The sequence below is a fragment of the Camelus bactrianus genome, chromosome 8, assembly GCF_048773025.1.
Source record: "Camelus bactrianus isolate YW-2024 breed Bactrian camel chromosome 8, ASM4877302v1, whole genome shotgun sequence".
NCBI classification, from domain to species: Eukaryota; Metazoa; Chordata; class Mammalia; order Artiodactyla; family Camelidae; genus Camelus; species Camelus bactrianus.
Genome location: NC_133546.1, coordinates 23,288,946 through 23,314,501, shown reverse-complemented (window position 1 = coordinate 23,314,501; position 25,556 = coordinate 23,288,946). Strand labels below are relative to the sequence as shown.

The 25,556-nt window shown below is 39.8% G+C and overlaps 1 protein-coding gene across 3 annotated transcripts in view; it reads left to right on the top strand.

Moving 5' to 3' along the window:
* Positions 1-25,556, top strand: part of ARFGEF3 (ARFGEF family member 3) — a 154,141-nt gene that overhangs the window by 24,728 nt on the left and 103,857 nt on the right. For all 3 annotated transcript variants that reach the window (XM_074368274.1, XM_074368272.1, XM_074368271.1), the window contains exons 3-4: positions 12,354-12,435; positions 15,819-15,950. In XM_074368274.1, coding sequence (XP_074224375.1) covers positions 12,354-12,435; positions 15,819-15,950 — 214 coding nt within the window. The remainder of the gene's footprint in view (positions 1-12,353; positions 12,436-15,818; positions 15,951-25,556) is intronic.

The window sequence follows — 25,556 nt, the reverse complement described above, 5'->3', positions numbered from 1 at the left end:
TATAAAAAGATATCATTTCCCCCCCAGCTTAATTGAGACATAATTGGCAAGTAAGATTGTATGTTTAAGGTGTATAGTATATTGATTGGATATATGTATACATTGTGAAATGATTACCATAATCAAGTTAATTAACACATTCATCACCTCCATAGTTTTTGTGTGGGTGGTGAGAACACTTAAGATCTACTTTCTTAGCAAAATTCAAGTGTACAATACAGTATTAATGACGGTAGCCACCATGCTGTACATTAGACAGCCAGAACTAATCCATTTCACAACTGAAAGTTTGTACCCTCTGACCAACATCTCCCTATTCCTCCAGCCTCTGGCAACCACCATTCCACTCTCTGTTTCTATGAGTTTGACTTTTTTAGACTCCACATATAAGTGAGGTCATGCAGTATTCATCTTCCTGCCTCTGGCTTATTTCATTTAGCATACTGCCCTCTAGGTTCACCCATGTTGTTGCAAATGGCAGGATTTCCTTTCTTTTTATGGCTGGATAATATTCCATTGTGTGTGTATCTATCTATAGCCAGATAAATATCACATTTTCTTTATCCATTCATCTGTTGATGAACACTTAGGTTGTTTCCATCATTTGGCTATTGTGAACAATGCTACAATGAATGTGGGAATGCAGATATTTCTTTAAGATAACTGATTTCATTTCTTTTGGGTATACGCCGAGAAGTGGGATTGCTGGATCATGTGGTTATTCTGTATTTAATTTTTTGAGGAATCTCCATGCTATTTACCATAGTGCACCAATTTATATTCCCACCAACAGTGCACAGCGTTCCGCATTCTCCACATCCTTGCCAAAACTTCTTTCTATTCAGACAAACAATTCTTGATGGTATTTGTCATGAAGAAGTGGGGATTATTGCACTGGCTTTCACATGCTGGGTTGTTTTAGGGAAAAAGATAAGACAGCTGGGAGATTAAAAATTTTTATTACTTTGGTTAATTTCTAGGGATGTCTGTGCTTGTTTCTGTGTTGTAGATGCCTTTCTCTTCCTGTTTTAGCTTCTGTTCCCCAATGATGGAGAGGTAACATGTTGCTGTGGAAAGCTTGTAGGCTTTTGTATCGCATAGCATTTACATTTGAATCTGGACTTACCCACTCATCAGCTCTGTCCGTGGATACTTGACTCTGGGAGCCTTCATGTCTTGAACTGTAAAATGGACTTGATAATGTCCACTGCCTCATTTCTCATGAGAATTAAACAAGGTAACATAATGAGAAAGTTACCAGCTCACAGCCTCTTCCCATAGACGGGCTCATCACTCCTCTTCCTTTCCATACCTTTTTCTCTACAGCAAGGACCAAAGTGTTCCTGGTTTTTCCTAAGTTTTAACAGTAGGGTGAAGCTTCTAAAAGCCCCTAATGCTTTATAGTAGCTATGTGACATGTGACAATTTTCTTACCATCTTTGAGCCTGTTAGCTCATTGATGTCATGGAGATAATTACCTATTACATAGTCTCGTAAGTACTAAACTAAATGAGATCACGTATGTAGGCCAAGTCGTGATGCCTGGCACAGAGTGGGCTCTCAGTGACTGGTTGGTACCAGTACTGAATGGACACATCTTGAAGGACAGCCTTCTTCCTGCCATCTTCTTGAGCATCACTGCTTCCTCCGGCTTCTCCTTTGCTGGCGTCCTTTTTTCTCTCCACTCACTGACTGAAGGGACTTTTCTAAGCTCTGTCCTTCTGCTTTGCATCTTGTACTTTTCCTTGGAAGTTTCATCCACTTCCGAGGTGTCAGCTACCCCTTTTAGGTGGCTTTCCATTTTGAATACAGGCCCAACTGCATTGTACTTTCCACACTAACTAGGCCCTCATAGCAGAATGTTGTCCCTTCTTCCAGACTTTCCAGCTGCCTGGAAATAATGACAACAAAACTATAACAACAAGACAGTGGCAACAGTAAGAAAAAGTACCATGCAACAACCATCTGTTGCATGTACGACATACCAGGCACTCTCCTACCACCCTAAGTCCTGGGCCAGGTGGGACCTTGTCCACTCACCTTCACCTCACAGCTGAGGGAACATTTCCACCCAGAGCCCACCCTGCACCCTCAGTTCATGCTCTGGATACTTGAGACTTCAGAGTTCTCTACTTCAACCATACTGAGCCTCCTTCTAGAAGATACATGTGGGCCTTTTCCACAGCTCAGTATTTTGGAAGGTAGATCGTGCCACAGATGTGTGCATCTCTGGGCTTGAGGGCTGGCCACAGGGCAGCTGTTTGCATGGGTTGGGTCTGAGATTGGCCTGCAGGCTGGTATGACCATACCTGTGCCCACAAGACCAAGGCCGCTCCTGGGGCAGGACAGAGCCAGGGGGCCTTCAGGAGTGCCGAGACGCTTAGGACAGCCCTGGGCGATCAGGAATGTTTTTAATGTAGCTTCTTAACTAATTATCATAATACTTTTCAAGTAGGTAATATTACTTCCACATGTTTAGATGAATAAAGTGAGAATTGAAGAGGTTAAATATTTAGTGCACAGGTTGTAACTGGCAAGGCCTGAATTTGACCCAGATGAGTTTGACTCTAAGATTTTTTTTCCATGATATTCTACTTTTAACTTATCCATTCTCTACATTGCAGTCTGATTTCCATTTTGTAGAAAATGTCTGAGATCACATTATTCCCTTGATTAAAAGTCTTTCATTAGCTCTTCATTTTCAGTTGGCTGAAGGCCAGCCTTTCTGGCCTAGCAGGCAAGACCCTTCACATCCTGGCTCAACTCTGCTTTGTCAAACCCATTTCTCACCAGTCTTCCCACCATAATTTCGGGTCTCAGTTGTACTTGCGCTGTTCCATGAATCCACACTGCTTTTGCACTCACAGCCCCAGCTGGATATGTCCTTTCCCTCTTCCTCACCTGGCTGACCATGTCCCATACTGTCGCCTCAATTTCAGGGTCAAATGAGTATCACCTTGTCCATGAAGACACTTGAATTTTTCTAGGTAGAATCTCCCCTACCCCTGTTATCTTTTATAGTTTGTTGTGTTTACCTTCATACAAATGTTTACTACCTTGTACCTGTGTTTGCATGTCATCCCTTGTCTGTGATCTCCCTTAGACAGTGGGTTCCATGTGAACAGGGGCCCTGTCTCATTCATCATTATTGCCTAAGTACTTTATATACAGCCTGGACATCTTGTAGGTTACATAAATATTTATTAAAATTTAAAAATCTTATTATTACTAAACAGCTTATGTGTGTCTTAAAAATAGTTTATTAACCACCGAGGAATACCCATTTTAGTTCTGGCATTTGTGCTGATAATAGACTGGCTTTATAGGCATTTTGACATTATACCTGGAAATTTCTACCTTACAGAAAAATGTGACTTTACATTGAATCCTACCATTTCACTGTCAAGACATCTAAGGGGTGAGAAGTCATTATAATAAATGTATACGTGTATTACTTGTGAGCTTTAATAGACCAGTGAGTTCTGAATAGAATTGAAAGAAATCAGTTTTGTTTTAAAGTAACTAGTTTTAAGTTACCTGTCTTTGGTTACATAGACTTTTCCGAATGATGTTTATGCCATAGACTTACTGTTTTTCCAAGAAGTGACTGTGTATTTGCCTAAAGTTATCAGCACATAAAAAAGATGATGTTACGAGATTTATTGTCCAGTTCATTTTCCCTTTCTCCCTAAGAGTTGAGTGTTTGAGTTAGAACTCTTGTTTGTTCTGGTGGCTTATTTCCACCTGCCACTCTATGGCCGAGATTCTGGGCAGAGCCTTGCCTCTAAGTTGCCATTTGGAGCATTTTCATCATAAAAAAAAATCACTAAGAAACAAAGCACATGTGGTTCCGTGTTGCCAGGCACGTTTCACGCTGTGAGTATATTCACACTCTAAGCCCGAAAGCTTGATTGCAGGAAAACATACCATAGAAGGAAGCAAAATTCAATTAAGCGTACTGGTTTTAGATGCTTGTGACTGACAGTTATATCCCAGGGTCACACGCAAGCCTATTTTCAGTCAAAAAGGCTTTAGAGAGAAGAAAGAATTCAGTAAATGTTTGAAAGGTGCTAAGGAAATGTCTTTGGGGAAAGGGAAACTATTCCAGGAAAATTACCCAGCCTTTTTTTTTTTTTTTTTTTTTGATAAAGTGGGAAGGTTGGTGACTTGACAGAAGAGATGAGGCAGGCACAGAGGAAATTCGGGAAGGGTTAGCTTGGAGCCATGACTGGAAACAAGGCCACTCGGGATTGTAGACCAAAGCCTTGCCAGAAAGGGAGAGTGCGTTCACACACACGCAGGAGAGGGTTAGCTTCACTTCTCTGTTTCTAAAGGTAGTATCTTTTACTGTGGAGAGTTTTTTTAAATGTTAAAACACATAAATAGTAAAACCAAAACTATCCATGTTCCCAAAGGCAGAGATACATTCTGGAGGGGTTTTGAGGAATTTCTTTCCAGTCTGTCTCCCTCCCTCCTCCACTCACTTCGTATGTGTATGTAATTTTTTATTCAAGTGTGGGACCATGGTATGGTGTATTTTCTACATTCTGTTCTCATTTTTAATTTCTTTGATGTAACATTTTTCAAAACATTTTCCTGGGTTCATAAAAACTTTCAAAATACTTTAAATTACTATATGTTACTCTGTTTCAGAGATGTACCAGGATTTACGTAACTTTATTTCATTGTAAGTAAAACTACAGACAAATCTTTGCTCCTAAAACTGGGCTGTTCTGTGATGATTTCTTTAGAAAATCTTCGTAGAATAGAAAATCCTAGGTCAAAGCATAGAAATATTTTTAAGCTCTTGAGGTACATTGACAAATTGTTTTTAATGGCAGAATTAAAGAGAAAAACATCATCCATGGTACCTCAGGAGGAGGTTATATGAGGAACTGCTAAGTGTGTTGATGGAGGTGAGGAGGGATTTGTAAGTGGAAACATGTAAAAGTCCACGTGTGGAAGATTGACGTGGGAGATGATGTGAGGACGTGTGAGGATGGATTGACCATGGACAGAAAGAAAGGAGTGTCTTTATAAAAGGTCCTTCGTAGACTTGCTGTGTGTGAAATGTTTAACCCAGGTCTTGAAACACGGTTTGAGAGTGACAAATGGTAACCATCAATGTCACATGGAGCTTGAGTTCAGGGCTCCAGTCACTGTTCCAGCCCTTGTCCAAGAGTAACTTTTCTCCACTTCCCTCGTCAGTAGATGTCGATAACGTTCGTCCCTCCTCATTGGGTTGAGATCGTGTGCCTAAGCCCTTAGCATCTCTGTGACATCCGCGGCCACTCTCCCTTGTATCATTTAGGAATCCTCTGGTTAAAGTGACAGAACATTTGATCCAAAGGAAAAAGCCAATACATTGTGTCCATTACAAAGTATTGTATCCAATGGAGTGGGAATGCTGCTTGATCTGGTCTTTTTTTTTTTATTGGAGTTTTATTTATAGGCTCAACCAACCTTTAAATGACCTTCTTGTTAACACTTCTTAGGCACTTTCCATCCGTTTGTTTGTTTATTCATTTATCCATTCAGAAGCTGAATTTACACATTAGCACTCACCCCTGTCTTGGGCAGGAATGACACTTGTTTTCCTCTGTTCTGTACTCAGTGCCCAGTGCAGTACCCCAAATGTAAGGGGCTCAGTAGTTGCAAAAAAGAAAAAAAAAAAATCCAGAACAACCTCCCTTATGATTATTATGGACTTAATTGTCTCTTTTTTTCCCTCTAGAAATTAAAAAAAATAAAAACTTAATTGTTTTTCCCCCTCATTACATAGAATTTATATCTTCCAGTGGAAGTATTAATATTGATAATCCTAGATTGCAGGTGAAAATACCAAGGCATTTTTAATTTTTTTCAAAGATAAGTAAGTTGTGGGGATATAATGTACAGCATGGTGACTGTAATTAACAATACTATATTATACATTTGAAAGTTGCTAAAAGAATAGATCTTCAAAGTTCCCACCACAAGAAGAAAAAATTGTAACAGTGTGAGGTGATGCACGTTAACTAAACTTACTGTGGTCGTTTTGCAACATATACATATATCAAATCATTTTCTTGTGCACTTTAAACTTATACAATGTTACGTGTAACTTATATGTCTCAGTAAGTCCCTGGAATACAATTTTTTCAAAATGAATCAAATTATTTTACTGTGTTTTGTATGTTTTAAATATTGCAAGAATATTGTCAGAAAACTTTAAAATTGGAAAGACAAACCCATTGTTCTATCACAATAATATAACAATGTTTTTGTATTTATGTTGCTTTCTATTCTTTTACAGCTTATTTTTAAAATTAGACGTATCCAATGGCAAAGATAAAATCTAGATAGTATTTAAATTTTTCAGGTGATTGATAACCTAACTAATCGCCTGCAGTTTACCTTTGATTACAAAAATAAATCTGTTAGCACAGTTAGACCCATCGTGAGGTTGGACATTTTCTTTACGGATAAGAACAGTAGGTGTAATTGCTATAAAGAACCCTTGGACTGTTGACGTCAGTGCCAGAAGGAAAGGGAAGAAAATGAATTCCAGGTTTCATATTTTCTCTGTACACAAATTTACTCACCTTTTTGAGCTGAATGGGAGATGCCTTGATGTTGATTTTTGTGAGAAGCCCAGTGACTTTGTAGCCTTAAAAATATTTTCTTCATGAGTCAGCATACTCTAGTTATATAAAAATTAGAAGGTATAAATATAAAGAAAATAAAAGATCCCCCATGCCCCTGTGTGGACATACCCATTGTGAACATTCAGCTCAGCTCCTTCTTAAACCAGCGTCCGAAATGATTTTCATTGCTGTGTCTCTCTCTGTACTGTTTGGATCTTTTAATGTACATGGATGCCTTTTGTAATGAAGTATAATAAAAGTGTATATTTTGAGGGAAAATTTTGAGTGTATTTTGAGCATAGCCATATTATTTAGAATTCTTTTTAACAGATTGAATCATATAAAATGATGGATATTCAACCCTTTCCGACATACAAAAAAATGACCATTTCATGTGCTCTACGTAGTAACTGCAGCAGGCTTGCTGAGGCATCTTGCTATCCCGCAGGAGAAATGGGATTTTATGTTCACAGCTGTGGCCCCAGGACCTAAAGCAGTTCCTGAAGGGTGAATCTAATCTTTATTGTGAAATACAAAGCAAAAGCATTGCTGCTGATAAAGATAACTTCATTAAGATAGAAGCGAAAATAGAAATACAATGGAAACATTTTTAACTGCACAGCAGAGAAAATCAATTAAGATACCAGTTCAGTTCCAGCTGGCTCTGGCGAAAGCTTCGTCAATGAAAATTCATCAATGTTGATGTAAACTGTGAAAGCATCGGAATTCATAAACATGAATAATAACATTCCAAATGTCACAGCAAAGGGCTGAAAAGTCTTCTGTACTCAGACTAGGAAAGATCGTGATTACTCGGAAAAGTGATGGCTATTCCTTGAACCCAGCAGCTGGTTCCAAATCCACACTTACCCCACCGATCCAATTGTATCTTTTCATAACTACACTCCAACTGTGAATGTAACGTATTGCTTCATGAGCGACCCCTCACAGTAAGATAACTTACATTACTTGTTGGATGCCTGGCCCCATCCTTTTAACCTGGTGGTCACCTGGATTGCTGTTCTTAAAGCCATTTGCCAGACGCCACAGTCAGCGGGGAGCTGTCTGCTGGTGCTGACATCGCGGAGGTCTCTGTGGGTTTTGAAGACAGATGGTCTAAATTTAAATCACAGCTCTGTCACTTACCAACGTGTGACCTTGGACAGGTCATCTCATCTCCCTTAGTTTATTTTGCCAACTCTTAAACCTCTGCATAGTAAAATGAAATAGTAAATATGACTTTGTGAACATGGTACTTGGGACATACAGGCCACTGATTCAGTCACGGTTATTATGTGAAGGAATCCAGACAGTTACTGAGTAAATGGCTTAGATCATAGAATCCTAGAAATAGTACGAGCAGACCTCAGAAATCTAAAGAAGCTTTGTGTTCCATCCCATGCAGTGCGTCAAAGAGGAATCAACCTAACATTCAGAAATATATTTGGTTTTACTTGAAGTTCACTTTTGTGCTCATATTTAAAGGTAATTTTGGGCAAATCCTAACTTTTCCCATATTTACCTATTTTAATTTCCCTTTGTCCATTGTCATCTTCCAGCCCAATAAAGCTGGTCCGTGAACCATGACCACACAGTTGAGGAGATGGACTCTGTCTTCTTGACACGAACAGACACTGTCATGGGATGATGTCTTCCTCATGCATGTGCAGAACTGCTAATTATTCTCCTTTAAGGAATAATAACATGTCAGGACATGAATCCTGGGGCCACTGCCTTTAATTAGACAAGAGTGACCTTGAATGTGCCTGTGCATAAAAAACTAATCGCTTCATGTCACTGAATCTGGTTTAGGTGTGCCCTTCCCCCGTGAGGCAGCATCCAGAAAGAGCAAAAGGTGATTTATTGCCATGCAGTGTGTGCAAAGGGGACTAAATGTGTGCCACGTTGTATCTTTATTATAAATTCCATCCTGAGACTCAATTAACAGGCCTGTTATTCTATTTTATTGAAACCACTTAAAAAAAATTAAGGCAGCAGGGATTTTATGATACCACAGAACAAGCAGTGAAATAAGTTGTGCCTCGTGAGCTTTGTTCATTTCCCATGTGTGTTTGTTTCCTGTCGAAGGCAAGATCTGAGGCTCGTGACACTAATCTGGGGGATGCTTGAGGCTGAGGGGCTGAGAGGCCCTGGACCTTGAAGAGAGTTATCCCCCTCACCTCCTACGTGCACACACAGGAAGCCACCTCTCTGCTTCAGGGCTCAGTGTAACAGCTCTTCAAGGCTCCTCGTCCCAGTGGAACCCTGAGCCCAGGCAGGGAACACGGGCTTCTTCTCTGACTCAGACACCGGAGTTTGTGCCACGTTGGGCAGGTCCTTTCTCCTGAAGACAGGGGCTCTTAACTTGGGATCCATGTCGGGTTTTGGGGGGGGGGTGGTGGCCCATGAATCCTCTGAAATGATTTTACACTCCTCTAGGAAGAGGGAGTGTAAAGGTTAAGGAAGAGGGCTATTCTAGCTTTGCTCTGATCTTTTGAGACCAAAGGGTATTGGAAGAAACTTGATCTTGGGAGTTGGATAGATTTCCGTTTGAATTGTCTTCAATAGATTTTTAAGCTGTGTGACCTTGGGTAGGCCATGAGACCGCTCTGAACCTCCTTTTTCTCAAATGTAAAACAAGGGTAAGAATGCCAGTTTTAAGGTTGAAGTGACTGGAAGACTAAATAGAGAAATAGGTAATATTCTTTTTTCTCTTTCACCCCATGAATAAAATGAAAGTGAATATCTGTTCTGTATTGTTTCTTGTAGGATGTTTCCCAGCACCCATGATGGTGCCTTGCACACATGTTAATGGATGGTGGGATGGATGGAGTGCCTTGGTTTTGTATCCAGATGAAACCTCTCAGCCTGCTTCCTCAAAGCACTGATTTTCTAAGATAAATCTTGGTGCCTGAATTGGTTGTGCTAAGACCCTCCCAGGACATGTGCTCGTGTCCTGTACAAAATCTTTCCGGATACTTTGACAAGATTAGATCTTCTTCTCCTGTGATGAAAATCATTGTCTGTGCTGGGCCTCTGTCTATATCAGGGCTGGGTAAATTACAGCATGTGGGCCGAATCTGGCCTGTTGCCTGTTTCTGTAAATAAAGTTTTATTGGAACGTAGCCAAACTCATTGACTTACATATTAGCTCTGTTTTTGTGCTACAGCAGAGTTGAGTAGTTAGCACAGAGACCACATGGACTGCAAAGCCTAAAATATTATCTGCCTCTTTATGGAAGAAGTTTCCCAACCCCAGATGCATATTATCTGTAATCTTTACTGTAACCCTGCAGGATTGGTCTTAAGATGCTCTTTCTATGGGATTAGAAGCTAAGACTGAGCAGAGTTAAGTATTTTGACTGAGATCGCACAACTTAGAAATAGGTTTGAATTCAGTTCTGTGTGATCCCATAGCCCATAATCTTTCCACTAAACACTGATACCTTTCAAATCAGCCCAAACCTACCTGAACCAATTACACCTTCCAGTCCCTGGTGACCATGATTGGCCTGGGGAGCAGTTCAGTGATGTCCACTAGAATCGTGGTGCGACCTGGTGGTCCTGGCACTTGTCAGCAACCTGGCTCTGGTCTGTGATATAAATTGTGTGAATGTAGAAGTAGGTAAGAGTGGATAGAGGATTTCAAGGACTAATACTGTTGATGGCCGAGCAATATGGGCACGTAGCTGTTTATCTGCAAATAGAATGCTGCTCCCCAAGGTGCAGCGGGTTCAGCATTTCCAGGAATGTCCTGGTTGCTGCTGAGTGTGGCATCCACTCTTGTTTGGTGTCTTTGGTGAGAAATGTGTAAGGCTTGTCATTTTCAGCGCACAGCCATTCAGCAGACTTTCCCTGCTTCGGGCTATGGGACTGGAAGTGTTTTGAACTTCCACACTTGCTCACTGGTACCGTGCCCTCAAGGGCAGATCTGACTCCAAATCCAAGATGAAAGTTCTTTCACAGTGAGTTAATCCTGGTGGAAATGTGATTGTTTCAAGAGTTTGCAGATGAAGTTCTATGGTTCTTTTGTTAAAATTCCATCAGCTCATTATTGCTAATTCTCACTTGACTTTCACCCTTCCGATTAATTTTTCCAAGTTTATAAACTGGTTGTGATTAAATAAAGAAGCAAAATTGGGAAAATTAGCTATTCCTGCTTTAATTGACCACATAGCAGTGTTTGCCTGGTAACGGTGACAAGCTGATGATAATGGTAACAGCAACAGAGGGGTGAGAAGGATTAGGAAGGCAGGTGAATGTTCCTTCTGATAGTCTGTTTTTGTTCTTTGTGGCCGGTGTTAGGGGGAGTGTCTGGGATTCTCCATCTGTCACAGAGCTGCTGATGGAAGATTCCATGGAAAAACTGCAGGGTGGACAGGAAGGAATTAGAGCTGTAATTAACTTTCTGTTTCACTGTGTTCTACAACTGTGATCCTTATTTCTCCAAAAGACCAAATCCTGTAGTCTTACCCTGGGGCTTTCATACTGCCTGAAGTCAATGAATCTTTCAGTTTATGCTGAAAATATAAAACAGATAAAAAATGGGGCTGATCTGGTTTAAGCGAGGGTGAGGGAACCTGGTAAAATTAAGTAGCATTTCATTTGTTGCGCCAGTGTGAAACTGGGGGGAAATAATGGGTTGATTAAAATTCTTGATCTGCTGTTTAATTATTTAGAGTGAATGGTTCTTACAGAAAAATGTTTCTTTTTGTAACCCTTTGGTTTATCTCTAACATATTTTAGTGCCCAGTTATTTTTTTCTTAAGCTTCAATATATACAAGTAGCTGTCAAACCTTTTTTTTTTTTGTCTTTCGCATGACACCAGGTGCTTCTCATGGGTCAAAGGGGTTGAGGGTTCATTTGTATTTCTGTCTTGGAAACATGTTTATTAAGAGCCCATCACAAAATTCAGATCTACTTGATGGAGACCAAAGGGCAAATTCAAAAATTATAAATATTGGGAGTTTGAGATATGCAGATCTTAACTACTATATATAAAATAGATAAACAACAAAGTTTCTTCTGTGTAGCACAGGGAAGATACACATTCAGTATCTTGTAGTAACCTATAATGAAAAAGAATATGAAAAGGAATATATGTATGTATATGTATGACTGAAACATGTTGTACACCAGAAATTGACACAGCATTGTAAGCTGACTTATACTCCAATAAAAGAAATTTAAAAAAATTGTTAAAAACTATAAATGATTAATGAACACTTTGAGTTTACGAGAAATTGACAAGTTATTCAAATTTCAATTTATATCGATGAGGCAGAGTTGCAGTGGCGATGCTGTTACTTGCTCGGTGAGGGAGAGGTATGAGCAGGGCGTAGAAATCTTTATAAATGGTGCTTCCTAGAGTTGTGCATTCCAGGTGTACTTACAAGCAGTTATATTAATTTGGGAAAGATCAGGTATGTTTCTGGACTGACTGGTGAGGGTCCTTCCATGTAATAATTAGTTCACCAAACAGTTGTTTGAAAGTCCTCGTGTGTGTTCTCCCTGTAGCCATCCTTAGAAGGTGAGCTGCTGATATGCTATTATATCTGCACAGCTTTTTTGCTGTGTTTTTTTTTTAAGTCCATGTACAATTTCACTATTGGTCATAGTTTTGTGTATGTGTGTGGCGGCATTTGGGGGCTGCTGTACATAAGGCTTGGATCACTTGACTGCCAGCTTTGCTGAGCTCACCTGCTGTCCTTATTTATGTTTGCCAGGGAGAAATGCCTGCTGCCTCTCCAGTTGGCTTTGGAATCCAAGAATGTGAAGCTGGCCCAACATGCCTTGGCAGGGATACAGGTATGGCTGTCGCTGAGTGCAACAGGATGACAGAAGTTGACAGACCACTTTGGCCTTGAAAGAACAAACAGTTAACATTTTAAATACTGATTGTTTAAAATCCCAGATAGAAATTTGATTGAGCTGGGGAATAACCAGGGAGGGTAACAGGATTTCCTTACATTTACCAGCATTCCTCTGTGCACAACATTATCTTGACGAGCCTTTGTTGTTAGACAGATTATTGGCGACCCAGCTAAGCCCATCCAGAAATGAAATATTTTTTGTGACATCCAACTTTTAGGAGAGTAAGGGATCAAAAGAGAGATACCTCAAGTTCTGTACCATCTCAAATCTTGTATGTGTTCAATATCTGTGATTCTGGGTAATGATAAGCTGGAAAGATTGTGTTTTGTTTTTCTATTCTACAGTTAGGTTGGCGAATGGATTAATGTGTTTTGTTTCCAGAATAAGATTGGGAAGAAAAAAGGAAATTTGGTCTAATGAGAAAAGTCAGATTGCACACACAGATAGCCTTCTCTGAGCATTTGTTCATTTTCTTTTGTACCATACATAATAGATCTAGTTCCAAAGGTGCAAAGGTGACGGCAGTATAAATACATTGACTGTTTAAGTGTTTAGTATCTAAGTGACAAGTACTGTGGAGTTGAAGCCTGTGGGGGATTTGTCCACATGAATGTGGATTGGTAGCATTTGCTGGCTGTCCTTTCACATCAGCATGTACTATTTCATCGTTAGCTCTGTAAGTTCAGAGAGGTCCCTCGTACCTTTTAAGAGTTCATAAATATGAAAGAGTAAGAAAATTACCACTTTTTTCCCCTAGGGGATTGGAATTAGGTAATGTGTATTTCAATATGCAATAGCATTCAAAATTTTTAACATTTAAAAAATAGTTAAATAATATTATTAAAAACACCTTGCTTTTGTCCAAAGTAGTTGGGCCAACCATAAAAATAAATGGGAGTTTGTCTTGATCTGCCACTGATGTTCCCTTTTCTCTAGTATTGCATAGATTTTCCATTTAGTTACTTTTTTTTTGGACCCTCAAGGGCTCTAAGTTATACTCCAGTGTTTTCAGGGGCTTGCATAGTGGGAACCTCAGTGATCTAGTGGGTGTGGTCTTCCGCTCACCATTCCCTGTGACCTTCCATCAAGTTAAGGCTTTTTTTTTTTTTAGGACTTTCTAGTCTTTATCACTTTAAGTTAAAAACTAACTCTGGGCTGCCCTGCATATATTGCATGATAGTCAGAAATCTCTTTTGAGAGGATACTTGGAAAACATTATGGGTTCAGATCCAGGCCACCATAATAAAGCAAATATTACAATACAGTGAGCCGCATGAAATTTTTTATTTTCCAGTGCATATAAAAGTTACGTTTATACTATACTGTAGTCTGTTAAGCATCCAATAACACTATGTTTGATAAAATGTACATACCTTAATTTAAGAATACTTTATAGATAAAAAATGCTAACATCATCTGAGCCTTCAGCCAACTGTAGCAGTAACATCAGAGATCACTGATCACAGATCATCATAGCAAATAGAATAATAAAGGAAAGAGTAATAAAGAAAAAGTTTGAAATATTGCAAGAATTACTAAAATGTGACACAGAGACACAATGTGAGCAAATGCTATTGGAAAAATGGCATCCATAGACTTGATTGACACCCAGTTGCCATAAACCTTTAATTTGTTTAAAAAAAAAAACAGTATCTGGGAAGCTCAGTAAAGTGAAGTACAGTAAAATGAGGAATGACTGCAGAGGCAAATGTCAGAGCCTACGAGGAAAGTTTGAAATGCTTGCTTTCCGGATCTGCAGTGGCATTCAGCTGAAAGAGGGACTCATTACCCTGGATGAATCAGAATTCCAAAAATTCTTCATGGCTGCAACCCTATGCCGCATGGGACAAGGACAAATTTAAAAGGGATAAATATAAAATCCATCCTACACCAGGGTCTCAAAAGTCAACTACCTCAGGACAGAATGGGGACAAACCACTTAATTGCAGCCCTTGTAAATGAGAATTGGGGATTTCCGGGTGACTCAGCATAGAACAGATGTGTTGTGATTCACAACTAAGCTAATTTGATCAGGGAATATGATTAAACTTACGCATTACTGTTTTTGTTTGGTGTTAGGCAGTAAACATATTTAACTATCTTATATTTAATAGAATTAACTAGAATTCTAGAGGTGGGCAGTTCTAGGTTTGGTTCAGGAGCTCAGGGGTGCCACCAGAAACCCCATTTCTTTCTTTCTTTCCTCTCTGCCATTTAAAATTTTTTTTATTTTTTGAATACTATCTTAGAATAGTTTTAGGCTTACAGTAAAACAGAGGAAGGTGCAGAAATTTCCCATATACCCCTTACCCCCACATACACAGAGCCTCCCTGTCATCGACATCACTCAACAGAATGGTACTTTTTCCTTTAAACAAGGATGAGCCTACATTGATACCTCATAATCACCCAAATTTCCACAGTTTACCTTCGCATGCACTCTTGATGCTCTTGGTCTTTATTTTCAGACCACCCTTGAAGTATTACATTCACGCCGGAGGCCGCATGTCAGTCAGGAGAGTGTCTGTAAAACCATATCATTGAGAGAACATTTGATGGCCCCTGGGGAGGGTTAGTATGGAGAGGAAGAGATTAGCTGACTTCAGATATTTGAGAAGTTTAGTCTACATGGCTCTGGGGAAGGGTGAGGTGGTAGAGGCTGTAGGCAGGTGGGTTTTGGTACAATCTCAGAGAATTTTATGAAAACTGAGTTGTCCTCCAATGGCGGAGAGCTATTCTGTGGGATGTAATGACATCTGGGAAACCTCATGAAAGTGACTGTCTTCTTGTTTGAGTTATTGTGGGATTGATTTTCTGATGAAAATACATTAAGACACATGGATTCATGAATAATCCCAGGGTAAATGACAGCTCACATTAGGAAGTACAAAGGCAATTATCTGAAAAGTCAACTTGTTGTCTACAGGACCTTCTCCTTTCTGGTGACAAAGGTACATTCAGAAAGTGTGTGTGTGTGTGCGTGTGACTATCTGAGGGGCTAGATTCCCCCTGGAGCATTCATCCTCCATCCCCACCAACCAAATCACTTGTGTGACCACTGCAGTAGAATTTTGCTTCATAAAATTTAGACTGAATTTTCCAATAGCAGGATAAGTCTTTGCCCAAAACCATTTATCAAAGGTTTGATATGTTTTTTTTTCATGGCACAGAGCAGGGGCTCTTTCCTAATGGCCTCCAGCAACATGCTGCCAGAGTAAGAGACCTTACCCTCAGTGCATACAGTACATACTGGATACAGGAGACTAAGGCAGCAGGGGAATGCCTATCTGTGATCACTGCCTTGTGCCTCTTTACAGAAGCTTCTGGCTGAAGAGAGGTTTGTATCCATGGAAACGGACTCCGATGAGAAGCAGCTGCTCAATCAGATCCTGAACGCTGTGAAAGTGACACCTTCCCTCCACGAAGACCTGCAGGTGGAAGTGATGAAGGTTGGTTTGATGTGGTCCCCCCAGTTTGTGTCACTGGGATGGGAACAGACACTGACCCTTCCGCCCTCATTGTTATCTTGAAAATGCCTCTGCACCATGGTCATGGGGAATATATGGTTATAATCCTTGCTTATGGTCCCCCAGAATTACCCTGATTGTTGAACAGAAATGACGACTAAGTAGAAAGGCACAGTTTCAGTAAGTCTGTTAAGATTTTTTGGCCTGATCCTGCAGATCAAATGTTGTTAGGAAATGTATTTATCGTCTTTTGAGAGACTGTATGTGAGTAATTCCAGCTTGGGGTAGATCTGATCATTCTAAGCATTCTACCTGCCTGTTTATGTTAAAACAAAGACCTAGTGATGTTTTGATACATATTGAGATTTTAGAATCATCATTTTAAGGGAAAGAAGCCTATCCCTGGGAGCCATATCAGAATTACATCTTTATTTCCATCATCAAATTATGTGACCTTACCTCCCACATTCTACTTACTGTCTCCCTTTGGGGGATGGCCTCTCTTCCTCCCCTTTCCCCCTTTTTCCCTCCCCTGAGAATCACTGTAATTGGGAGCCCCTTCTACTGACTCTGGAGTGTGTTGTGTCCTGTGAGTGAACAGTGAGTCAGGCAGAAAAGGATGGAAATTTCTATCCCCAAACAGCACCTTGGTCAGAGTAAAACAGCTTGAACCAATGAGCTAGCTTTTGTAAAGCCGCCTGTCCCTTGAGGACTGTGTGTAGAGAAATGTTTGAGCGGTTGGTGTCATATCATAATGGTTGACTTCTTCCTGGAAGCGCACTGTAGAATTTTGGTCTTGGATAAGAGACATCACTTCTCTGGCTTTCAGTTTCTCCATTCAGACAAGAAAATACCAGCTTCGATCATGGCATTTTCTTAACACCCTGGGTCTCACCCCAGCCCTGTTGCTGGGTAATTGAGTGTAGTGATTAAGAACTCGGACTTTGAAGCCAGCCTGTCTGGATGTGAATGCTTACTCACTTCCTAGTTGGATATCCTTGGACAGACTCCTTAACCACCCTGTGCTTTTATCTCCTCGTCTGTAAAATGGGGGGAATAGCAGCACCTACCTGGTAAGATTGTGGTGAGGATAAAATAGGGTGATCGTTGTAAGGAATTTAGCACAGTGTATGGCACAAAGCAAGTGCGTCAGCAGTGTTGTGTGTTACTGCTTCTATTCCTACCACTTCTGCCACTTCTCCCTCCTGCTGCCCAGTCCATCAGCTCAGGGGGCGGGGCCAGGAAGAGTCTCATACACAGTACGCATTGCAGGTCCCCTCGCCAGCTGATCTTAAAGATCCCGTGGTCTTTAACTGTCTTTGATTCTGGAACATCCAGTTTTGCCTTGTCCTTTGACACACGTTGGGCAGCTGTGCATTCCTAGGAACCAAAAAGTAACCACCTCTAGACTTGTCTTACTTCTCTGCTACCTCGGTGCCACCATTGAGGCAGGCAGGGCCAGCTGCCATGTTCATCGCTTTTACGACTTTCAAGTTTAGTCTGTTGATCTTCTACTAATAGGTCTCCAAATACTGGCAGGTGAGCATTGATGTCATTCATACTAAGAGACACACCTCACAGATTTCATATTATTCTGGAAATGCTCCCAGGAATACAGTTTTATGTGGAATACAGAAATTTCTATTAAAAATTAAAATGAGGAAATACTTATTCTTCTAGGAGCCTGGAAAGAAGAGGATGTTTAATGGTTATGTCGACAGTAACACCTGTTTGGAAGACTTATGCTAGCTTTCTAATTCCAGCCCAGTGGTGCCTTCTGCTAGCCTTGCTGAGGACAGGAGTTGACACATGTTTGCTCTACTGGAAATCCTGGAAAGCCTGTCTTAATGGACTTTGTAATGACACCATAATAGACCACGGTACTCGTAGTTAATGTCTGGCCATAGATCAAACATTGTCAGAGAGAAGGAAAGCAATAATCTGGGCCGCCATTCTTCATAAGTAAATTCCCAGAATGCTTAAAAAGATAAGGGCCTTTGCTACATACTGTTATTTTTAAAAAAATTGACCATTGAAATTGGGAAAAAATATTTCAATTCACAAGAAACCTGGCCTTAAGCTAATTATTTTTGGACAAACATTTTTAGCCAAGCAGCTAGAAAATTCATGTGATAACTGTACTTTAGAGTGGTGTTATTATTAGCATCAGATGAAATTTTGGAGATGGTGGTCTGACTGTGATAGCCCACGAGTGAGGGCTCCATGATCATTTCCTATTAGATTAAAATTACTTGTTTGGGTATAAAGGTAAATGCAAATTATAGCATTTGGGGCTTAGAAATAAGTTTTATACCCTTTCTCCATGTATGAGGAATTTCTATACCAACTTCAGTCATCTTCAGAAGCACGAACCCTTTTATTTTGTAAGTCTGTAATACTCATAATGGCCCAAATAAAAACTTTAAGTCCTTGTTTTGGTACTAATATCATTACAACATTAAGATGCATTTACCACTTTTTCTCCCCAAAATTAGAATTGGATGAGTCATCAGGGAAAAAGACTGGATTCCCATTACATATAAAGGGTGTATTAATTTATTCTTGGTGCTTCTACATAACTCATTCTGATAATAAATTATCTAAACTAGGTATTTTTTGTAAAAAAGTCTCCAGTCATTTTATATAGATACTTTGTCAGAAAATGTTTTAAAATGTGATATGGTAGATGCTTTCAAATGCTGGTCTAAGTATACTATTCAGGAGACGTAACGCCACACCATGTAGTTTTTATTTATTTCTGTCTAACTGTGGCATAGCACATTTCTATAACATCCTAAGTGCTATTTTTGAAAAAACTTTATCATACATTTTACTCACATACTGCTATCTGCTAGTGTTTATAAACACGAGAAACTGAACCATGTCACATTCTTAGGCGTGTGTAGCAATTGAATTAAATTCCTGGAGGGAAAATAATGTGGTTCCCTCTTTTAGAGGTTTCCCCGAGATTAAACAGGAAGTAGCTAATAACGAAACCCAAGGTTCTGATGGGAGTGTTCTCATTAAGAAAGAAGGCCCTAGGCTTTCAATTGGATGGTTAAAAAAAAAAGTCAATGATGCTTGCTTCCGACAAATTAAACAGGAATGAGGTTAGATCTCTTAGTCTAGGAGCTGTTCTCCGTGGTTATACGATCTAACAGGAGGGGGAGAAGAGGCAACTTTGATTCATTGAAATGGCCATGGAATCCAAATACAAATTTTATTGCTGAGCAAGCAAGAGTATCAGAACTGTAGCATATCAGAAGGAAGATTTCTCTGAAGATGCATTACCTTTGACATGGATTCATAGATAGCAAGGAGCTACTTAATACTGAGGTTGAATACTTGTTCCCTTTGGTAATATTTTTTACCATTGTGTGTACCATTTCCATAAATGCTAAGCAGACTATGAGAGCCGGGTGTATAACTAATGACATCTCTGACTAGAGCAATTAGTGCTTTCTTCCCCCTTCTTTCTGATGGATAATCTTCAGTGAGGTCATTAATTGGTACAGCTGGTGAGTCTTCAAAGACGGGAATTGTGACTGGCTTTCTGCCTCTGTAAGTGTGTTAGAGATGTGAGCATCCTATCTGGGGAGGGCAGGCTGGCTTTGTCGGTAGGGAAAGATACGATACTAGATGCTGAGAAAGCATTTGATGAATGTTCTTTTATTGGACATCTTATTTTATGTGCATCTCTAGAAAATAGAAATGAATATTGGTGGAGTGCTTTACATTTTTAAAGGAGAAATGACAGGCCAATTATTTAACATTTGTTATAGACACTCCTAGGAACCAAAAAGTAACCACCTCTAGACTTGTCTTACTTCTCTGCTAAGTACATTACATTCATATAAAGATCAACAGCTAGGGAAATGGCAGGACCAGTATTTGAACTGTAATTCAGCCTGGGGTCAAACATACACTCTTTTTTTTTTTTTCCCCAAGTTGAAGTATAATCAGGTTACAATGTTGTGTCAATTTCTGGTATACAGCATAATGTTTCAGTCACACATATACATACATATATTCATTTTCATATTCTTCTTCATTATAGGTTACTACAAGATATTGAATATAGTTCTCTGTGCTATACAGTGGAAACTTGTTTATCTGTCTTACATAGAGTAGTTAGTATCTGCAAATCTCAAACTCCCAATTTATCCAGTTTATCTCTTCCCACCCCCTTCCCCACCGGTAACCATAAGTCTTCTGTGAATCTTTCTGTTTTATAAGTTCATTTGTGTCTTTTTTTTTTTTTTTTTTTTTAAGATTCCACATATAAGTGATATCGTATGGTATTTTTCTTTCTCTTTCTGGCTTACTTCACTTTGAATGACAGTCTCCAGGTCCATCTATGTTGCTGCAAATGGCATTATTTTATTTTTTTATGGCTGAGTAGTATTCCATTGTATACATACAGCACAACTTCTTTATCCAGTTATCTGTCAATGGACATTTAGATTGTTTCCACATCTTGGTTGTTGTAAATAGTGCTGCTATGAACATTAGGGTGCATGTATCTTTTTGAATTAAGGTTCCCTCTGGATATATGTCCAGAGTGGGATTGCTGGATCATATGGTAAGTTTATTTTTAGTTTTTTGAGGAATCTCCATACTGTTTTCCATGATGGCTGCACCAAACTACATTCCTGCCAACAGTGTAGAAGGGTTCCCTTTTCCCCACACCCTCTCCAGCATTTATTGTTTGTGGACTTACTGAATAATGGCCATTCTGACTGGTGTGAGCAAACCTGCACTTTTGAACAGTGGGTTACCTTGTCTTCTAGGTCTATCCTGAAAGATGTAGGTGTTTGTCATTACTGTCTCCATTTTATAGATGACTGAACAGAAAAGTTAAGTCACAGACTAATAAGAGGCAAAGGTAGGAGTGGCTCAGAGTCCTGTATGCTTTCTGTATCCTTCCATGGCAGTGTATCCCTCATAGTTCTGTGAGCTGAATTCAGATATGAAGAAAGAATCAGTCTCTTTCCTACCAAATTAGCTTATGGCTCTGGGGTGTGTATGTGTGTGTGACAGAGTTGGGGGAAGAGAGAATCTCATTTACCATTGAGGTATTTTTATATTTTATAACAATTGGTCTTATAGAAGGAATGATCATTAGTAAAGTTTAAGAGTGAAGTGACCTAATTGTCTTGTTTTCCTCATAAACAAGGAGAAATCCTCCTTAGTCTGAAGCTACTAAGACACTTTAGAAGATTTGCAGCAATCTCTAGTATGAATGAAAAATCCAGTGTTTGATGAAAAATGGTTAATTTAGAATGTACCCATTATTGGAAGATGAGCTGACTTGCTTACAAACATATTTCTGCAGTTAATGCAGGGAAGCATCTAAAATATGTGATTCTGTGAAGTAAGTGGCCCTCAGATAACCCTCCCTCTTCCTGCTGCTCAGATCAAATGATAATAATCTTTCTCCTTTGTACACATATAGCTAAAATTCTTACTAAGTTTTCCTCCCACGTTTCTTTATCCTTTGGTATGACTGCATTAGACAGACAATAAAAGTATATGAAAAAGGAAGAAGCAAACATTGAAAACTGGGAAATGTTATTTTCCATTTAAGAATTTATGCATTATTTTTTAGATGAAGATATTTTCATATTATCTATTAATTTTTTTTTTTTAAGATTCACCATCTCCAGGTGCCATGCCATTTGAATATATTTGAGAGCAACTCTACTAAGTATTTTGAAACTTTTCCCCCGGTATTTGTTAAGCAAGTGTAAATGCAGAGGCCTTCGGTATGTACTGCGGATGTTCTAGAGTTCCTAGTAGAGTGGGGAGATCCTCCAATGTTTTTCAATCATTTATTGCACAAATAATTGATTGTTTCCTGTGTGCCTGGCACTGTGCTAGATGCAAGGGATCATGGTGAAGACAACAAAACCAAAACCAAACAGAAAAAGAATCTTTGTCTGGAGGCTAGTGATAGAGATAGAAATCAATGAAATAGATAAATACACATAAACTGTGACAAATATAAGGAGAGAAAAATCTAGGGAAATAAGAGTGTATTTATAATAGGGCCTGATGAGGGCAGATGAAGAGGGCAGAGAAGGCTATTCCTAAGACGTGACATTTAAATAAGGTCTAGAGCATAAGTAAGAATCAGATAGACAGGAAGGATAGGGTTGGAGAAAGGGAAGAAAGGAATTCTATTTGTTAGGATTCATTTCCGCTAAAACAAGGCAGAAATTTATTTTTCTTTTGCATGCACTTAGCTCACTATTGTCTGACCCCGTTATCAGAGACCCTTGTGTGTTGCATTTTGTTTCTCCACCTTGTTATCCACAGTGGCTCTCTGTTTCCTGCCCAAATATCCACCTTCCAACCACTTGGCAGGAGGAAGGAGAGGGAGGGCACTTCTGCTTCTCTCCCATTGGCCAGGACTCGGTCATGTGGCAACAGGTGTGAGGAAGGCTGGGAAGTGTAGTCTTTATTTTGGGCAGCCATGTGCCCAGAATTCTATTCTTGAAAAAGACAAGGATGGTGTTGAGCGAGAACTGGCAGTCTGCCACAATCACGGGTCATGTCGGAATCACAGTCTGACGTATTTCCCCAGCTAGGGGCAGCCGGTGCATCATCCCCTCTGCCACCTCCTGTTTTTTTTTGGTTTGTTTGTTTGTTTTTTAACTGCATTTTTCTCCAAGGGAAGGCACGATGAAGCATTCAGAGAAGCATAAGGTTAGCTAAGGCCATGGGCCCCCTGCAATGGCTTATTCAGGGAACCTGCATATTGTAATTTCTCCAACTAGTTAGTCCTCAACTCTTGACTCAGGCATAGTGGAAAACTTCACTAGCTAGCAAGTGAAAACTGATGACATATTGTTAGTGTTGTTTTTATCCCTTTGGCGCCTAGCAGAGCATCTGGCACACGGCTTACTAATTGCTTGCTAATTTAGTTACTGACTAATGGAGGGAGGGAAACACATGTGGTTTTCAGTGGCCCACCAGATGAATGACAAACGAAAGAAACTAAAGTTGTGATTATAGACAATAATCTATGTGAGTTCAAAGATGAGGAAGACCAACATGGATTCACACTTTAGAATTAAAGTAACCTGGTACCTCATCAGAGCCTTGTTTTTAATAGGTGAATTGAAGTCCTGAGTGGTTCAGTTACTTGGCTGGGCTTACACAGTTTCTGGCTGCAGAATCACTATTTCAACCAGTCGTATTTTTCTGGAAAGGCTTTGTAACAAGGCTGAGAGTTGGTCTGGTTTGGGGATGTGTGGTTCTGGATAGGCGGAGAAGAAAACTCCATACTTGCGTTTAACTGCAAAGCCGATGTGAGTAATATGGCTTCTGAAAAAGAGTGAAACATAATGAAAGAACATAAATCTCTTAGAGTAGATAGGAATTCATTGAGGAAACTTTAAGTGGCCAAGTGGACCTGCGAGAGTGGAAGAATGGCTTGGTGTAACTGTCCTGTGACATGATCACTGGACTCTATTCTTTTTAAACTTCTTGTTACTTTTCTTCTTTTCAAAATAACCTGGTAGCAGAGTGGTAAGAGCACAGCTTCTCGAGCTAGAATGCCTGGTGACCTTGGGGTAGTTATTTATCTGTGCTTCAATCTTCTGATCTGTAAAATGCAAAAAAAGTTAATATATTGTTATAATTATGGTATAATGAGTCTTAAATGAGTTAATATAAAAGAAGGGCCTAGAACAGTGCTTAGCATGAGGTTGGTGTTAGCTTTGGTATTTGTCACAGTTATCAGAAGAGAATGTATGTAGCATGATGATAAAATGAACATCTCTGAACTTTGAAAGGTTTTGGAATTTAGATCATTGTATTGGAGGGCGGGCAATCTTGGTAGAGAAGAGAAGTCTTGGAAATGGAAATGGAGAGGGTGGAACCTGGGATTAGTGAGGGATAGTAGTTGATGAGCCTGAAGGGGAGGTTGAAGCAGGCACTAGGAGCCTGGTCGGAGTAGGCAGCTGGGAATCCATACTGTAAGCAGCAGAGTGACATGAGCAGAGCTGCATATTAGATGTTGAAGTGGGAGGAAGGGGAAAGGGTTTTGCAGGATGCTCAGGGAAATGGCAGAACCCAAGTCAGAGGCACTGACGAGATGGCTTATTGTGAGAACCAGGCTGGTGGCGATAGGAGGGGTGCCCTGCAGCTGAGTGTGCTGAGCGGATCTGCGGTAGCTGGTGGCTGGCAGTGGCATAGGTGGTTAGTAGGTGAGAAGGAGAAAATCCAAGGTGATTACGGGACTTGGAGCCAGAGTTTCTTGCTGAATGATGGGTTTTAAGGGGCTCACTTAGGAGACAGATGGTGAGTTCACATTGTCAGATAGCCAAGAATTATAATATTTTAAAAGAACAATTTAAAGAGGTATAAGGATTTTCACATTACAGCCATTCCAAAATAGAAAATGTTCATTGTAAATCCCATCACTGTGACTGATCTCTGTATGTTCGTTTCTAATCATATCTATTTATGTGTGGTGGTTACAGTTATATTCATTGTGTATTTCTTGCTTTTCACTTAACTTTAGATCATAAGCATTTCCCATGTGGCTATATTTATCCCTTTAAGGATAATTTTAATGGTCGCATAATTAGAATTTTAGAACAGGAAGAAGTGTTAGCTGTTTACCGTCTTAGAGACTTAGTGTGGTTGACGTGATTTTCATGAAATTGCATGTATTCATTTCTGATGTTTATAAGCTGAAATTAAAGATTGAAACTTGGGAGAAATATTGACTCTAGAAATACATTTGTGAAGCCTTTAGTTAGAGGTAGGAGTTAGGAGAGTTTACCAGGGGAGAGAATATAGAGGGAGAGGATTAGAAGAATGAGAACAGTTTATTTGTTCAAGTGAATTAGCTAACTTCATTATAATTTAATATTTACATATTTTTTTCTATGGAAATCTCTAGATTTCCTAGAACTCTTTGCTAAGGGCACCTCTGATGCGTATCAATGAATATTAAACTTATTACTCGTGGCAACAAGTAAAGGCCAGAAAAGAACCTGGGACATGACCACAAACCAATAAGTAATTTGAAATATTTTCCAAACTGGAGACTCAGGAGCTCTAGAAAAATCTGCTATTGACTGAAAACAAAAACAAAAACAAAAAAACCTCTCAGAATAGCTATTTGCAGAATTTGGGCAAATTGAGCCAAAGAGTGATTTTTGTAATTACCTGTCACCTGGGCCTAAGACAAATCAATTTAAGTTGTACATGGTAGAAGTTCCCTCAGGAGTTCACTCAGATAACCTGATTCCTTTTTTGGGGGAGATCAAAATAAAGATTGGGGTTGTAGCTCAACCGCCAGTTGTTTCCTTCAATCCAAGATCTTGGAAGCATCGTGAACGGTCAGTGGCTCACCCCAGACCCCCCCCCCCCCCGGAAGTCCTGGATTCCAGCTTTGAGGTTTTGGGAAGCAGGTTGAGATTTTCAGTTTTATCCACCTACATGGGGTATAAATGACCTAAGTGTGGTTCCCAACAGGGGAGCCTTTTGTCCCCCAGGGAATATTTGGTGGTCACAGCTGGGGGAGGGAGTGCCAGGGTAGGGGCCAAGGACGCTGCTTAACACCCTACAGTG